Below are 15000 nucleotides of genomic sequence, written 5' to 3' on the forward strand. Positions count from 1 at the left end.
TTGTTTGTTCACACAGAGCGAAGCATCTCCACCTTAAAGATGAACCGTTGTTTAATTCACACAGAAAGCTGGCGCTGCTGCTCCTAAAGAGGCGCGACATCATGATGATGACATTGGTGTGTTTCCCAGGTGTGCCCCCCCCCCCGTCAGTCTAAACCCATGGACAGTTTACAATCATATGGATGCTGTTATACTGTCTTGTGATTGCGATCCTGACCCACCAAACATCCTGAAAAGTGCCAAAGTTACGTTTTTCATTACATAATTACATAATCACCATCAGTAAAGTGGACGCTGTCTGACTGTCAGACAGAGGGCTGACCGTCACCGTGACAACAGTAACTACAACAACACAAACACTTGTGAGTTGTTTTTCAGGCAGAAATGTGACAAAGGACAGACAGTAGGACAGACAGCAAGACAGACAGGAGGACAGACAGCAGGACAGACAGCAGACGCTTCTCCACGCATAACTGCAGTATTATTTTCCTCATAAGTTGCCAAAGACAGTTACAGTTACTACGTTACTGTTGTTTGATTCTGTAATGTTGCTTTGTGGGACATTTTTCTGTATTCATTTGAGTGAAGGACCTGTGCAGTTATTAGACTGTCAGGCCGATACGCCCTCCATATACGACGTAAGCTAATCCATTCACACTGGTTCTGTTCCCCAATGCTGCTCCTCCGATTCTACCTCCAGAGGAGGATCAGCGCTGGAGCAAAATTTCACCCCTCGCTGCTTCTGAGAGATTCACACAGAGGCGGAGAATTGGAGCAGGATCCCTGCATCCAGGTGGCAGTGTGAACGGGGCGACTGAGCGCTGCTGGTTAACTCACAGATCATTTAGAGACATTGGAGTCACATTCAGCTGATAATAGTTGTACTGCAGGAACAGTTTCAGTGCACTTCCTCCTCCACTGTAGGTTTACCTAATGAAGAGGCCAGGAGTGTCTGTCAGTGCTAAATCTTCATAAACTGTCACATTAGCTCATGTTAGCATCAGAATGCTAGACTAGCCTGTAAGTACTGGTTTCAATAAAGTTTAGAGAGAGCTCCAGTGGTCCATACTCACAGTGGTAATGTAATGAGATTACTTTCCTGGCTGTGTTGCAGACTTTAACAGGGACAACTTCATCTGTCAGGATGATCTGCAGAAGACTCTGAACAAACTGACCAAAGGAGAGCTGACAGCCGAGGAGGTCAGGCTGGTGTGTGATAAAGCAATCGAGGAGGCCGACCTCGACGGGGACAGAAAGCTCTCCTTCGCTGACTTCGAGAACATGATCTCCAAAGCTCCTGACTTCCTGAGGTACCACACCATTTTTAATCATCTCCTAAAGGGGCAGTTCACCAAAACATAAACTTCTCCTCTCCTCCTCCTGATGATATAAAGTCAGGTGAAGTGTCATAGTCCACAAAACAGTCCTGGAGCTTCCCAGTAAAACAGAGTGGCAGCATTCTGCTAAATAACTGAAGCAGCTGAGACTTGATTTTAAACATCAGATGCCCCCCCCCCCCCCTCCAAAAACAGACCATAATCATTGTGATGCTGAACAAACGTTTGTCAACTTGTGTAATTTGACTGAAGTTTGCTGCTGACTGGTTGGATCTGATTGGGTTTGGTTGGATCTGATTGGGTTTGATTGGATCTGATTGGGTTTGGTTGGATCTGATTGGGTTTGATTGGATCTGATTGGGTTTGGTTGGATCTGATTGGGTTTGATTGGATCTGATTGGGTTTGGTTGGATCTGATTGGGTTTGATTGGATCTGATTGGGTTTGGTTGGATCTGATTGGGTTTGATTGGATCTGATTGGGTGTGATAAGAGGATTCAGAGTTAACTGGTCTTGTCCTGTTTCTGTCTGCAGTAACTTCCACATACGAATATGAGACCCTGCTGAGATCCTGCAGAGGACAGATGTCTCACCTTGACCCTGTTTCCCAATCCAACCGGTCTCCACCCTCCTCCTGGACCTCTACCTGAACCACCTCTTGGACCTCTACCTGTACCTCAGACCCACCTCGACTCAGTGCCTGTCCTTTCTACCACCGGTGGAGAGTCTTCCTCTCCTGACACAGTCTGGTTTGGACTCACTGCAGCACAGGTGTCCTCTGCCAGTGTATCGTCTTGACAACAGCGGGGACGTTTGCTGTTACTGCATGAAACTTTTCACTTCAATTATTTAAAAATGGTTTGGAGCAAGGAACCAAGACAGGCCTACTTTTCTACCAGAGAGCATCTCTGCCGTGTCCTCTGGACTCTGATGAAGACGCTGCAGAGGGAACTGAACCTGACTTTCTGACTTCAGTGCTTTGCAGAGAGGCCAGATCCACCTGCTGGTTCTGTTCAAAAAGCACAGTTTTAAAGGGCAAACAGTGAAGAGCTATGCAATCTTTCTTCATGAAGAGCATGTTGTAAATTGCTTCTAGCTGTGTTCATTTACATCATAGTGACATAGTGTTCTGGTGCATAATGACAATCATAGTAAACTGTAGTTCAGTTGATGGAAGGGCTCTCACCTGTAAACTTTGGCTTTGATTAAACTTTTTCCTGATAGAACAGCTTTCACTCATAAAGAGAAAAACTTCTGTGGCTCGGATCAAATAAAACATTTTCTTTCTCTTTCTCAATGCTTCATTAAAAACCCGACTCAGGTCCTGAGATCTGTGCTGACAGTCAAACACCAGCTTGTGTCACATCAAGACCCGCCTGCTCTCACACAACAAGAAGCTTTTCTTTAAACGCAGCCATCAATTTATATAAGCTCCAAAGTGAAAACAGGAAGCAGTTTGTCTGTTTAATGTCACAGTCGCAGCATCACTACAGATCCTCCATGACTGCAGCTGCAGGACACAAGTCCATCGGAACATTAAACATGTTAGTTCATACTGGACATTAAAATATCTCCAGTGTAAGCGATGGGGAACAAAACACAGTCCTCATTTTGCGTCAAAAAATATTCTCACTTATTTCCAATTAATATTCACCTCCAGAGTTTATGAGTTTCAGGAGACAAGTCACTCACAGGTGGTCTGCGACCAGCAGCAGCTTAATGTGGCTAATATTAGCATTTTGTACAAAGAACTAACAGTGCTGCTGTCACTGATGCTGTAACTGATGAGCAGCTCAGCAGTTTCATCAGCAGCACTGAGAGTGAACAGCTCAGCAGAGCTGCAGAAAGAGAGAGAACTCTGTTTATCACTTCACACTCAACTGATTCTGTAATTATATAAGAAGACATCCGGAGGAAGTGAGTGAGAATCAGCTGAATATCGTCCGGCAGCAGCTGCTGGTTTCAGGTTTCAGGCTGCTGTTCAGAGGTGGTTCAGTTCAGCTGCAGCACTGAGACACCATCAGGACATTTATCCTGATTACTGTGACCAGCCAACTGTGCTGACCACACTGTGTTCCTGCTGCCGCAGCACATCAGCCCTCGGCCTGCTGCCTGCTGGTCCTGCTGGACTTGCTAACTGCTGGACCTTTTGCTCCTAAGCCCCCCTCCAGTTCATTATTTTAAGGGTCCAGGGCCCAGAATAATTGACCTGGTGCCCACAGTGAGAGAATGATCATCTATCAAACAGAAGGAGGATGAATAATAATAGCAACAATAACAGGCATCCATGTGAACATCTGATGCACAATGAATATGTTTTGATTACATGTCTCATCCACAGACTCTCTGTACAACACAAGTGCCTAAGAACTGTATGGCAGTGCAGCACTGTAGAAAATGGACTTCGTAGCTCGGCTGTTGGGACCTGTGTGGATGTTGGACCGTCCAGTTTGTAGAGATGATGCCTGTTAAAGTGTTTCACTCCAAAACAACATCTCATGTTTCCCTCACATCATCAGCAGGTCGATGTGCCGTCAGCTTCCTCCTCTGAACACGTCGATGGATCCTCAGCTGCACTCACACATTAATCTAATATCAGCCACTTCACTCTGCTGCTCTCTGCGCTGACATAAATACACACAGGAAGTCTGAGGGGATTCTTCTTCTGCAGGTTTCATTCTGTCTTAGCTCTGACACACAGTACTGCAGTGGTTTTGGTTCTCTGGATCAGCCCTTTTTAGATAGAGTGATGACGCACACAGATTTAGTCTAATGTATAAAAACTGCTTTATTAAACTGTACTGAGTTGAATCATTTTGATAGCAATAATGTTAAATTAACTAGTCTGCTCAGGAGCCGAAGTCCTGACCCTTCCTCTCAACCTCATGGGACCTGATTTCAGACAGACTTTATCCAGTGGACAAGAAGAGAAATCATTTATTGATCCAGTCTGAACTGAGTCAGAAACTCAACCATGGTGTTTGTCAGTTTGTTGTAATCAAAGTCAAACCTCATGTAGTTTTGTGTTAAAGCTCAGTGAACGTCACTAACAGCACTGTTGCCTGTGACAAACATCATGTGTGATTCATGACACAGTTCAAACAGTATCAACACTTCATCTGTCTGTGAGGTTTCACTCAAACACTCTGCAGCAGCGTCCATGTTTATCTGACCACCATCAGGTCCCATGAGGGAAACCGGAAGGGGCGTGGCTTTGGCTTGATATCTAGCCAGAGAGCTAATGCTATGCTAGCCAGAGCCTGTGTTGCTAACACTGCGTACGGTCGATAATTTCACAGCATGTTAAACAACAAGATAAGCTAACCGATAACCACGTGTCTGTCCCCTGGTCAATACCAGTGATCAGAAGAGAGAGTGACTGTGATGATCCAGTGGGAACACACAGTCTCTTCATTACATCACACAACGTTACTCACCTGTTAATGAGTAATCCATTATTCGTTCTGGACCCTGACATCACACCTGTAGGCATGTCACAGCACCACCCTGTGGTGTCTAGAGGGTGGTGCACCGAGGGACTGCACTGGGTGTTGCAAATTTAATATAGTAATATATACCATATTATACTATATTAATATATTTTTATTTAATTTATTTTAGAAGTCAACACATCTGCATAGATACAGGATTCACTTTGACCGTCTGTATATATCAGATATGTTGTTCTATGTTTCTAAATTCTCAGACTGTACAGACACAGTACAAAATGGCCTTTGAGAGCTGGATAAAAACAAATGAATGAATCAGTTTTGTCTTACATCATCTGTTGTGTCACACTGACACCTGGTGGTAGGAGGAGGGACTGCTTTATGAGAATAATATTTTTAGTTATAATTATCTCATAGTCAACATTTATCAACATAATTATTCTCGTTAAAAATAGAATTATTTTATTTAATTTGTTTGTTGTTTCATTGATAAAACCACTTTTCAACACATTATATAGAAGACTTAAATGACCCACTCCAGTTTGTTTCTTTTATGCTGATTTCCCTGATGTGACATCAGAACAGGTATCTGGGTTGTTGATGAAGATTCTCATTCATCCAGGTCCTGGTACATGATGTGGGAGTGTCCTTACATGATGTGGGAGTATCCTTACATGATGTGGGAGTGCATTTACATATTATGGGAGTGTCCTTACATGATGCGGGAGTGTCTTTACATATTATGGGAGTGTCCTTACATGGTGTGGGATTGTCCTTACATAGTATGGGAGTGTCCTTACAGAGTTTTTAAGGACAGTGTGAGCTCTGAGTTTCAGAGTTGTTAGGGCCACTTGAGCCCAGGTGTGAATGGTTGTTAAGCTGTCTGAGGTACCTGAGTTGTTTCTGCCTCCTGTACTTTTTATCAGGAGCATTTATCAAACCTGAACTGAAAGTTCATGAGGTTTTGTGATGTCAGGCACTCTAATGATGTGCTTGCGTTTAAATGAATCAATAGTGATGTAATCGTACAAACAACTTGTGTCTGAGAAAGTTATGAATATTTTAGATTTGATGAAATGCAGTAACATAGCGCTCTGGACTCTGAGTCCAGTGATCCAACTTCAAATCTCTGTAGAACCTGTTGTTTTTTTGGATGTTATTTTTTTTAACAGGAGGAACAGAGAGCTGAGTAGCAGTGTCAGAAAGAATAATTCAATCAGTTAGTTCCAATGTTAAAGACAGCAAGGAATAAGAGTTAACCTGAACAAAATGAAATGTCTACAGAAACAATGACATCTGCAACAGTGAGGAAGACCTCATTGATCCCTGAGTTTATCCTTCAGTCAGATCTCTTCCACGGGCCTGGTGCTGTTCAGGTCCATACACTTGTCTGTGACTGCAGCTCCTCCTGCTGGACAACCTTCACCTTCATTAACAAACAAATGTTTACAGTGTCTGTTTGAGTATTGATGACAAATTATTCTGCTGGGGTATGACAACATGTTAGATATGAGGGATACACATTAAAAGTTAAACTGATCTGAGTCCAGCTGGACGCTGTTGATCTGTTTTCATAGAAAACACACAGACAGTTTCTGAACACACCTGCTTCTTTTCTTCACAATCAGTGTTGGTCCTTCTGGATCAGGACTTAACGTGAAGAATACCTTCTTAAAACTGCTGTGGTCTCTGAGACAGTGATCAGGATCCCGAAGCAACAGCAGAAAATATCAAGAATGATGATAATTAAAGAATAATAATAAATGATCAAGCTCGTCTCAGGTAACGTCTACATTCAGACTCTGTCAGGGTGGAAGCTGACTGCATTAAATCTCCCGGCCTGCTCTGATTGATCACTTTCACGTTGTGTTTAAATGATGTGATCAGCAGGTGTTGTAGTAAGCTGAGTCAGATCAGAAAGCAGAGCTGAGCTGTGCTACATTCAGTGTCCATCAGGACATCTGCAGACCGACAGTGTCTGCCAACACATGAAGACATGAAGCGTCTCAGATGAACTGAGTGAACCACAGAGACGTCTCTGGTCCAAATAACTGCCATGTCTCATTCATGTTGAAATAGATCAACACGTTCTGTGAGATTCACTGGGTCAACAGAACATTTTGATCATCCTGTTGTTCTCTTAGTTCTCGACAGAACATGCCGTCACGCTCATCTGATTAGCTTAGCAGTAGTTCAGGGAGACGCCACCAAACAGCTAGCATGAGGCTAGCATGTCAACAATACACCAGAAAAAACATTCACACATCAGGCGTGTGGAGGATAAAACTGCTGCTGATCAAGATTATCTTGATGAACAAAACCTGTCAGAATCATAAACTTTGACAAACAGACGTCACAGTTTTTGGTCACCTGTCCCAGAAAATGTCCCTGTGATCCGTCTCACTCTGTCGTCTCCAATCTTCAGCAGAAAATGATGCACTATTAGCTCGAATACTTTGGGGAACAGATATTTTTGTATTCTAACCCACCTCTCATATCTTTAATCCTCGACCTGCTCCACCTGCTCCACCTCCCTTCTCTCCAGTCTACTGGCTTCAAAAGATGTTTGTGGATTCACTTTCTGTGCAAACCAGGCTGAGTGAGTAGAAGACAGGTTTATAGAGAGCAGCCCCCCCTGTCGGTCAGCAGGAGCACAGCATGTCTGCTGCTGAGGGAAGATGATGACTCTGTTTCTGACACACAGTGACAATCTGGGAGACGGTGCCAGCCTAGGATGGGCCATCAGAACCTGGGACTGTCATTGGAAGACGTTTGTGTGTGTGTGTGTGTGCAGAGGCTCAGTGTTGATGGTGGTTTCCGCAGCAGAAACAGGTCAAATGAGGCAAAAGCAGAGAGTGTGTGTGGAAAAGTGTGTGTGTGTGTGCTTCTTGTTGAGTGTGAGTGAAAGTTAAACTCTGTGACTTGCTGATGGAGCCAGCTGGTTTCCCACAGAGCTTTAAACAATGTGAGTTATTTCCATCACTTGGCTCCAAGCGGCTGCTGGGGGGGTCCGGGCCCCGACACACACCACATATTTTAATCCAGGGGAACATTTGGACTCGTCTCACCAAGTTCCCGATAGAAACGAGCCGGATTTCCTCAGCTGCTGGTCTGCCAGAGTACACACACTACACACTAGGCTGGAGGTAAATGGCAACACACACACACACACACACACACACACACACACACACACACACACACACACACACACACACACACTGTTTGTCCTGTGAGTGCCAATAAACTGCTGGGTCTATCACAGTGGAAACACGGCCCCGGAGAGCTGCAGGAAGCTGCCAACAGCTCAGCCCACTGACCCAACTGTTGCTGGACCACATCCACCACAGACCATCTGAGGACACACACCTGGTTTTCTCAAGACGAGGATTTCCTAGAAACCAGAGGGACACCCGTGTACAGACTGGGCGTTAAATTCAAGGAAGAGTCTGGCATTTTTAGTCCTGTTCAGACTCAAATACTGATAAGTGCTGTGTGAGTCTTAAAGCCTGGTATGTGTTCGTCCTTGGAGCCACACAGCTCAGTTTATTTATCTAACCAGGTTAGATTAGAGCAATGGTCTGTAGACCAAAGGGGAGACCTGCAGCAGCCTGCAGCAACCTGGCAGCAGCCTGGCAGCAGCCTGGCAGCAGCCTGGCAGCAACCTGGCAGCAGCCTGGCAGCAGCCTGGCAGAAGCCCGCAGCAGCCTGGCAGCAGCCTGGCAGCAACCTGGCAGCAGCCCGCAGCAACCTGGCAGCAGCCTGGCAGAAGCCCGCAGCAGCTTGCAGCAGCCTGGCAGCAGCCTGGCAGAAGCCTGGCAGCAACCTGGCAGCAGCCTGGCAGAAGCCCGCAGCAGCTTGCAGCAGCCTGGCAGCAGCCTGGCAGAAGCCTGGCAGCAACCTGGCAGCAGCCTGCAGCAGCCTGTAGCAGCCTGGCAACAGCCTGCAACAGCCTGGCAGCACCACAGTCATGACACAGTGAACACAGTAGATCAAATATTAACGCACTGGATTTCTTACCAGAGCTGTGAAGCTGTCCACTGTTCAGCTCTCCGTCTCATTCATGTCCACAAAATATTAATAACTAACAATCCTGGTTGGTGGTGTTGGTGTTGGTGTTGGTGGTACTGGTGGTATTGGTGGTGTCAGTGGTGTTGGTGGTGTTGGGCCTCTGAGTGTCCTGCTGGATTCGAAAGCATCAAAACTTCAGTTGATGTAGACAAACATTTTAAAAAGACCCAAACATCCAAATGTTTGAAGCATAAACTGGATCTGAACTCTGCAGTAGCTACTTCCACTGAGCACCATATGATTTATTTTTCCTTTCTTTTGGCCAGGCTGACCATTTTACCCACACACATTCATTCTGTGTTAGTCTGGAGAAGATACATTTTTCAATAAGTGGCACAGAGAGTAAAAAGACCTGGAAATCCTTTTGACCTAATTCCATGACTCTCATATGGCACAGAATATATCTAAGGAGTGTTAATAAGCCTGCTGACTACCATGTTTTTGTTTTTACCCACTGTTTTGGTTTCCTTTTTCGTGTGCCTTTTTGGCGTACTACCTCCATCTCTGTATGTAACACACACATATATGCATACATACATACACATTTATACACACACACACACACACACACATATGTACATATGTATGTATTTTTTTCTCTCTTCTTTCTCTGTAAGTTATACAGCTATACTGGCACCTGCCCAGCCCCGGGGATATCCTCAATGTAAAGTAAAAGACCCAAACAGATGAAAACTTCTCTGTGGTTTATTTTGTGACCTAGACAATGTGACAGACATCTGAAACCTTTAAACCAGAACCAGAACCAGAACCCCCCGACCCCCTCGTCACAACAAACAGCAGAAGAGCCAAGTATGAAAAAGTCAACTTTATTTCTATCAAAGAATGAACCAAGTGAACATTTTACATCATATTTTTGTGTTTTTTCATTCTTTTAAATATAAAATTCACAGTTTAAGTGATGATAAAAGAAAAGACGCCATAAATAGTTTGATTGAAAAACAAAAAGTGGGCAGAAAACAGACAGGTTGTAATGATGCTGGAGGTGAAGCAGGTGAGAGACAGACAGGTCGTAATGATGCTGGAGGTGAAGCAGGTGAGAGACAGACAGGTTGTAATGATGCTGGAGGTGAAGCAGGTGAGAGACAGACAGGTCGTAATGATGCTGGAGGTGAAGCAGGTGAGAGACAGACAGGTTGTAATGATGCTGGAGGTGAAGCAGGTGAGAGACAGACAGGTTGTAATTATGCTGGAGGTGAAGCAGGTGAGAGACAGACAGGTTGTAATGATGCTGGAGGTGAAGCAGGTGAGAGACAGACAGGTCGTAATGATGCTGGAGGTGAAGCAGATGAGAGACAGACAGGTTGTAATGATGCTGGAGGTGAAGCAGGTGAGAGACAGACAGGTTGTAATGATGCTGGAGGTGAAGCAGGTGAGAGACAGACAGGTCGTAATGATGCTGGAGGTGAAGCAGGTGAGAGACAGACAGGTTGTAATGATGCTGGAGGTGAAGCAGGTGAGAGACAGACAGGTTGTAATGATGCTGGAGGTGAAGCAGGTGAGAGACAGACAGGTTGTAATGATGCTGGAGGTGAAGCAGGTGAGAGACAGACAGGTTGTAATGATGCTGGAGGTGAAGCAGGTGAGAGACAGACAGGTTGTAATGATGCTGGAGGTGAAGCAGGTGAGAGACAGACAGGTTCCACACACGCTGAACCTGCTCATTTGGATGAAAGTTGTTGTTGCACTGAGGTTTGGATTGTGTTGAATTCATGACATCTGCTACGTGCCTTAATGTTTCATGTATGAATCATAAACACAAGACGACGACGTGACATTCAAAGATCCTGAATATGAAGATAAACTGAGACAGTAACTGCTCAAGACAGGAACAAGACAACTAGATCTTTGTCTTTCACCTGATGTGTCTGTGGGTGATGTAGTGTGGGGGGAGGCGGGAGACGGGGGAGACTGTCTGACCAGCGCTCAGTGTGACATGGACGGAGGCGAGAGCAGAGTTAACGAGCAGCGACTCATTAACAGTCAGACTGTTTGTGAGTTCAGAGCTGCAGCCAGCATCTCTTCACACATTATCTCACACATTGGAGCCAGAATTGCTAACTTTCTAACTTATTTCAGGTTTAAGGACTCATCCCTGCAGCTGATCCATTCATATACTTAGTATTCAACACTTCTGCACTTTTATTATTTACATTTACATTGAGGGCATTTTGCAGACGCTTTTGTCAAAAGTGACCTTCAATAAGTACGTTTGTCACAAGAAAGAAACCACGACATATCACTGTCGATGGAGTAAAAGAAATACAGAAACAATTGTCAAGCCCTCATCTGAGGATCATAACGGCTATTTGTCAAATATGAAGGTCCAAACAGGAACTCTGACATTCCTACTTATATCTGGGTCTGAACGTGTGTGCTTTTTTTTGAAAAAAGGTTCAGTCTTTTTTCTGTTGTCTGATGCAGAAAACTCTTTAAAGCACAGACTCATAATTCAGGAATGACAGGTGAGAAATATTCTCACAGCTTGTTGTTCCTGACGTAAGAAATGTGTGACGAATGAGGCCTGTCTCACTGAGCGCGCTCATTTCAAGGCTCCTGACGTACCAGAGGGGCGGGGTTTGTTCTTATCTAATTTCTTTGGGGCAAGTTACAATGACGAACCAGCTGTTTTTACAAATGGTTTATTTTACATTGTTGAGCTCCAAAGACGCAGTGACATCATCAGACAGCTTTGTGAAACTGCCGACTCAGCAATGAAGTTGTTGATTAAGAGACTCAACATGTGAAATGAAACAGTTTGATCTTCCCTCCGTCTCTCTGAGGCACATTAGAATGAAATACATGAACACATGTCCGTCTGTTCGTCTGTGCTGATGTTTCATACGAGTTTGAGGAGCAGCTGCAGTGTTTCTGTCTCTGTGATGAAGGCACATGAAGTCAGAGTGTGTGTGTGAGTGTGTGTGTGTGTGTGTGTGTGTGTGTGTGTGTGTGTGTGTGTGTGTGTGTGTGTGTGTACAGTACAGCTGACAGAGGTGACATGTTCTCTCATCCACCTGTGGCCACACCTCTCCCAGACCCCGTCCCCTGAACTCTCGTGTGTCCTCGTCGTCCTCAGGTGGACGTGACGATACAGAAACAGACAGAAACATTTTGGTGCGTCACTATGATCCCTTCAACAGGTAGAAAATACAAAAGGACAGGAAACAGCTCTATGAGTGCATTACAGAAGTGGTCCTCTATCTGCAGGAGGCGTCTACCGTCTCACAGCTACTTGTGCTTCTCCTCCTTCTCCTCCTCCTCGTTGTTGTTGTTGTTGTTGTTGTTGTTGTGGAGGCTGAGGTTCAGGTCCAAGCCCGACTGCTTCCTCAGAGCACGCGGCATCAGCTTCTTCTTCATGAACAGTTTCTGGAGGAAGCGGTTGCTGATGCTGAAGGGGCAGTAGCTGTGGATGAAGTACATGAGGCCGACGCCGGGCCCTGCAAAATAACGCGCTTGTGGCTGTGGCGAAAGCAGCGCCTGGACGATGGCGTTGGTGACGGGGCTGAGGTCAGGGTTGGCCTGCCTGGCGTAGCTGTGAAACAGCTCCTTGGTCTCGGCCATGTAGTCCTCGCCGTAGTCCTCGAGCAGCGCTGGAGGAAGACTCTGCAGCAGCTGTTTGTGCTGCTGCTCCCAGTACGACTGGTTACTGCAGCGACCTGCAGACAAACAGAACAACTGTTACTGCACTGAAACTTCACACAGCGCATTCACTCCAGCTCCAGTCAGGTCCAATGTTCAGAATCATGTTCTGGCTGTTCTGAGTATATGGAAAGACTTCCCAGAATTCACTGAGAGTAAAAACTCTCTTCTCTTCTGCAGTTTGAAGAAAACATGAAGGAAAATGTTTTTATTACATTAAAATGAAGTTTGCTCTGCTCACAATGATGAAAACGTGGAGGTCAGTGATGAGTTCAGTCGATGACAACAGTAGAAAAAGATCAAATCAACCTTTTTGTTTGTCAGAGTTACCGAACTGAATTCAGAACCTGAAAAAATCATCAAAATGAAATGTTATTTCACTTTATAAAAAATTCTATACTTTACAGTTCGGTAAAGTCACAGGAGATTTAAACCACTGAGAGTTGTTTTAAACCTGAGAGGAAACTATATGAGAATACATCTACCACCTGACTGCACTTAAATCTGTTTATTTGGAAAGCAGTAGGAGGCTGCAGCTCGCCCTCATAAACACAGTGTCCACGAATGTGTACGGAGGAGGAGAGAGTCACAGCGGACACCTTCATGAGAGTTTAAATCTTTTATAGAGCAGATAATGAAACTGAGAGTCAGAGTGTAGAGATATAACAGATTATCATGTATAATACTTTTAAAGCACTGAGTTCGTTATTTTCATTAAAGTCCATGAAGGAACGAAACAAATTTTCATCATGACCTGTTTGAAAATGTGTCATCCTACATCTCCCATGAACATCCCTGCAGGTAAACAGTCACACCAGCAGTCAGAAACTATGTCCATCAGACTCATAAATGTTCCTGTTTGAGTCTGAAAACATGTTAAAACACAACCACATAAACTGAGTGTGTGTTTGTGTGTGTGTGCGTGTGTGTGTGTGTGGTTTGGATGTCAACACAAAGTTCATGGACTCAGTCGGCTTTCAGCCAGACGGGGCTGCTCCAAGTAACAGCAGGATTAAGAGTTTGAATAGAAACCTGTTCCTTCAGGATTAAAGTGAGCACAGCAGGATAAAGTGTGCTCGCTTGCTCGCTCGCTCGCTCGCTGTTTACATCATCATTGCCTCGGCCAATCACTCATCAGCCACTCATTATCTGAATGCTTCTGCACTTCTGCTCTCAGTCTCCAGCTGATAAACTAGTTCAGTTCTGCTGCTCTGAGGCCCAAAAGTCTCCTAATTGTTGATGTGAGGACATCATGTTGGTCGAGAACAGAAACCTGAGCAGGGTTTCTATTGGCCAACAGTCGGCTAATCACATCCAGCCGTCTTGTTTCAAAATCTAAAGTCAGCAATTAGTGTGAGAGAACAGATGGTCCATCCCACATGTGGTCCTGATCATTACAGAGTATTCTGCTCAGCAGGAGGTCAGTCATCATGTTCAACATGAGGCCTGACCACAGAGAAGACCAGTTACAGGAAGAGGAGGGACTGTTACAGCCAACCAATCAGGATCAATATAGATCTGATTGATCCCTTCAGCGACACTGAGCCACCAAACAATATATTTGAACTCCCCAACGGTTTGTGTTTTTCTCCTGGAGTAATAAACTTTAATTTTACTCTCCTCCACTTGAGGGTTCAGTTTTGTTTCAGCATCCACTGCTGATGTGCCTTTGAGCACATTAAACACAGATTACGGGTCAGAACATGTCTATATATGACAAAGAGTCTCATCACTGAGTGTGGATCAGCACACTGAGCCTGGTGCTGAAGAGCTGAGCTCAGTGAACCTGATTCGTGGATCGTAGGGTGGAGTGTGGACGTGGTGCTACAACTGGACCTGTCGTAAGACAACTTTGTTGTAATTACAAATAAAGATTGATTGATTGATTGATTGATTGATTGATTGATTGATTGGTTACCTGTCTTATATGAGGAGGGCAGGATGGTGGACACTTGGACGCCCCAGGGCTCCAGCTCGTGTCTCAGAGTGTTCATGAAGAGGTTGAGAGCAGCTTTTGATGCTCCATACGCTGCCAGACAGGGAAAAGGCTGGTCACCTGTTCACAGGTGGAACATCATCATGACATCACACACTCACTGACCAATGAGCTCTGTTGTTCATCCGTGACACAATGTGTGATATAACATCACCTGCAGCAGAGCGCAGACCTGATGAGTGGAGCACTGAACAAAGTAATATAAACCCTTTAGTGCAATCTGATGAACTGCCCCCAGTGATGTCACTTGCTGAGTTGCATTGTGGGTAATGTAGGCTGCAGGTTTTGTCAATCAATACACTCTGATAACACCGTTGGACATCAAAAGATTCAGAGAGATCATCTTTAGACTCCACAGGCTTCACATATGCAGTCGTACTCAACAACACTTGTAAACACATGAACACATAAAATTGGAGGAATTACCCTTTAATTCCAATTACCTGCATATGTTTGGGCTGAGGGAGCGAGCTGAGGTGGACGCAGGTAAC

General features: G+C 44.8%; 2 protein-coding genes across 4 annotated transcripts in view; one reads left to right on the forward strand and one right to left on the reverse strand.

Moving 5' to 3' along the window:
* LOC119017549 (calcium and integrin-binding family member 2-like) overlaps positions 1-2625 on the forward strand; it is an 8674-nt gene extending 6049 nt beyond the window's left edge. The window contains exons 6-7 of the mRNA XM_037094278.1: positions 1115-1310; positions 1871-2625. Of these exons, the coding sequence (XP_036950173.1) occupies positions 1115-1310; positions 1871-1892 (218 nt within the window). The 3' untranslated portion in view covers positions 1893-2625. The remainder of the gene's footprint in view (positions 1-1114; positions 1311-1870) is intronic.
* An 8877-nt stretch (positions 2626-11502) lies between these two features.
* The window catches only part of hsd11b2 (hydroxysteroid (11-beta) dehydrogenase 2), an 18399-nt gene continuing 14901 nt past the window's right edge, over positions 11503-15000 (reverse strand). The window contains exons 4-5 of one of the 3 annotated variants that reach the window (XM_037096025.1): positions 14432-14542; positions 11503-12530 (exon numbers count right to left, since the gene is read on the reverse strand). In XM_037096025.1, the coding sequence (XP_036951920.1) occupies positions 12103-12530; positions 14432-14542 (539 nt within the window). In that variant the 3' untranslated portion in view covers positions 11503-12102. Of the gene's footprint in view, positions 12531-14431; positions 14570-15000 lie in introns of all 3 variants that reach the window. The other 2 variants (XM_037096024.1, XM_037096026.1) reach the window with 2 other exon arrangements.

This window comes from Acanthopagrus latus, chromosome 4 (assembly GCF_904848185.1).
Source record: "Acanthopagrus latus isolate v.2019 chromosome 4, fAcaLat1.1, whole genome shotgun sequence".
In the NCBI taxonomy this organism is placed as follows: Eukaryota; Metazoa; Chordata; class Actinopteri; order Spariformes; family Sparidae; genus Acanthopagrus; species Acanthopagrus latus.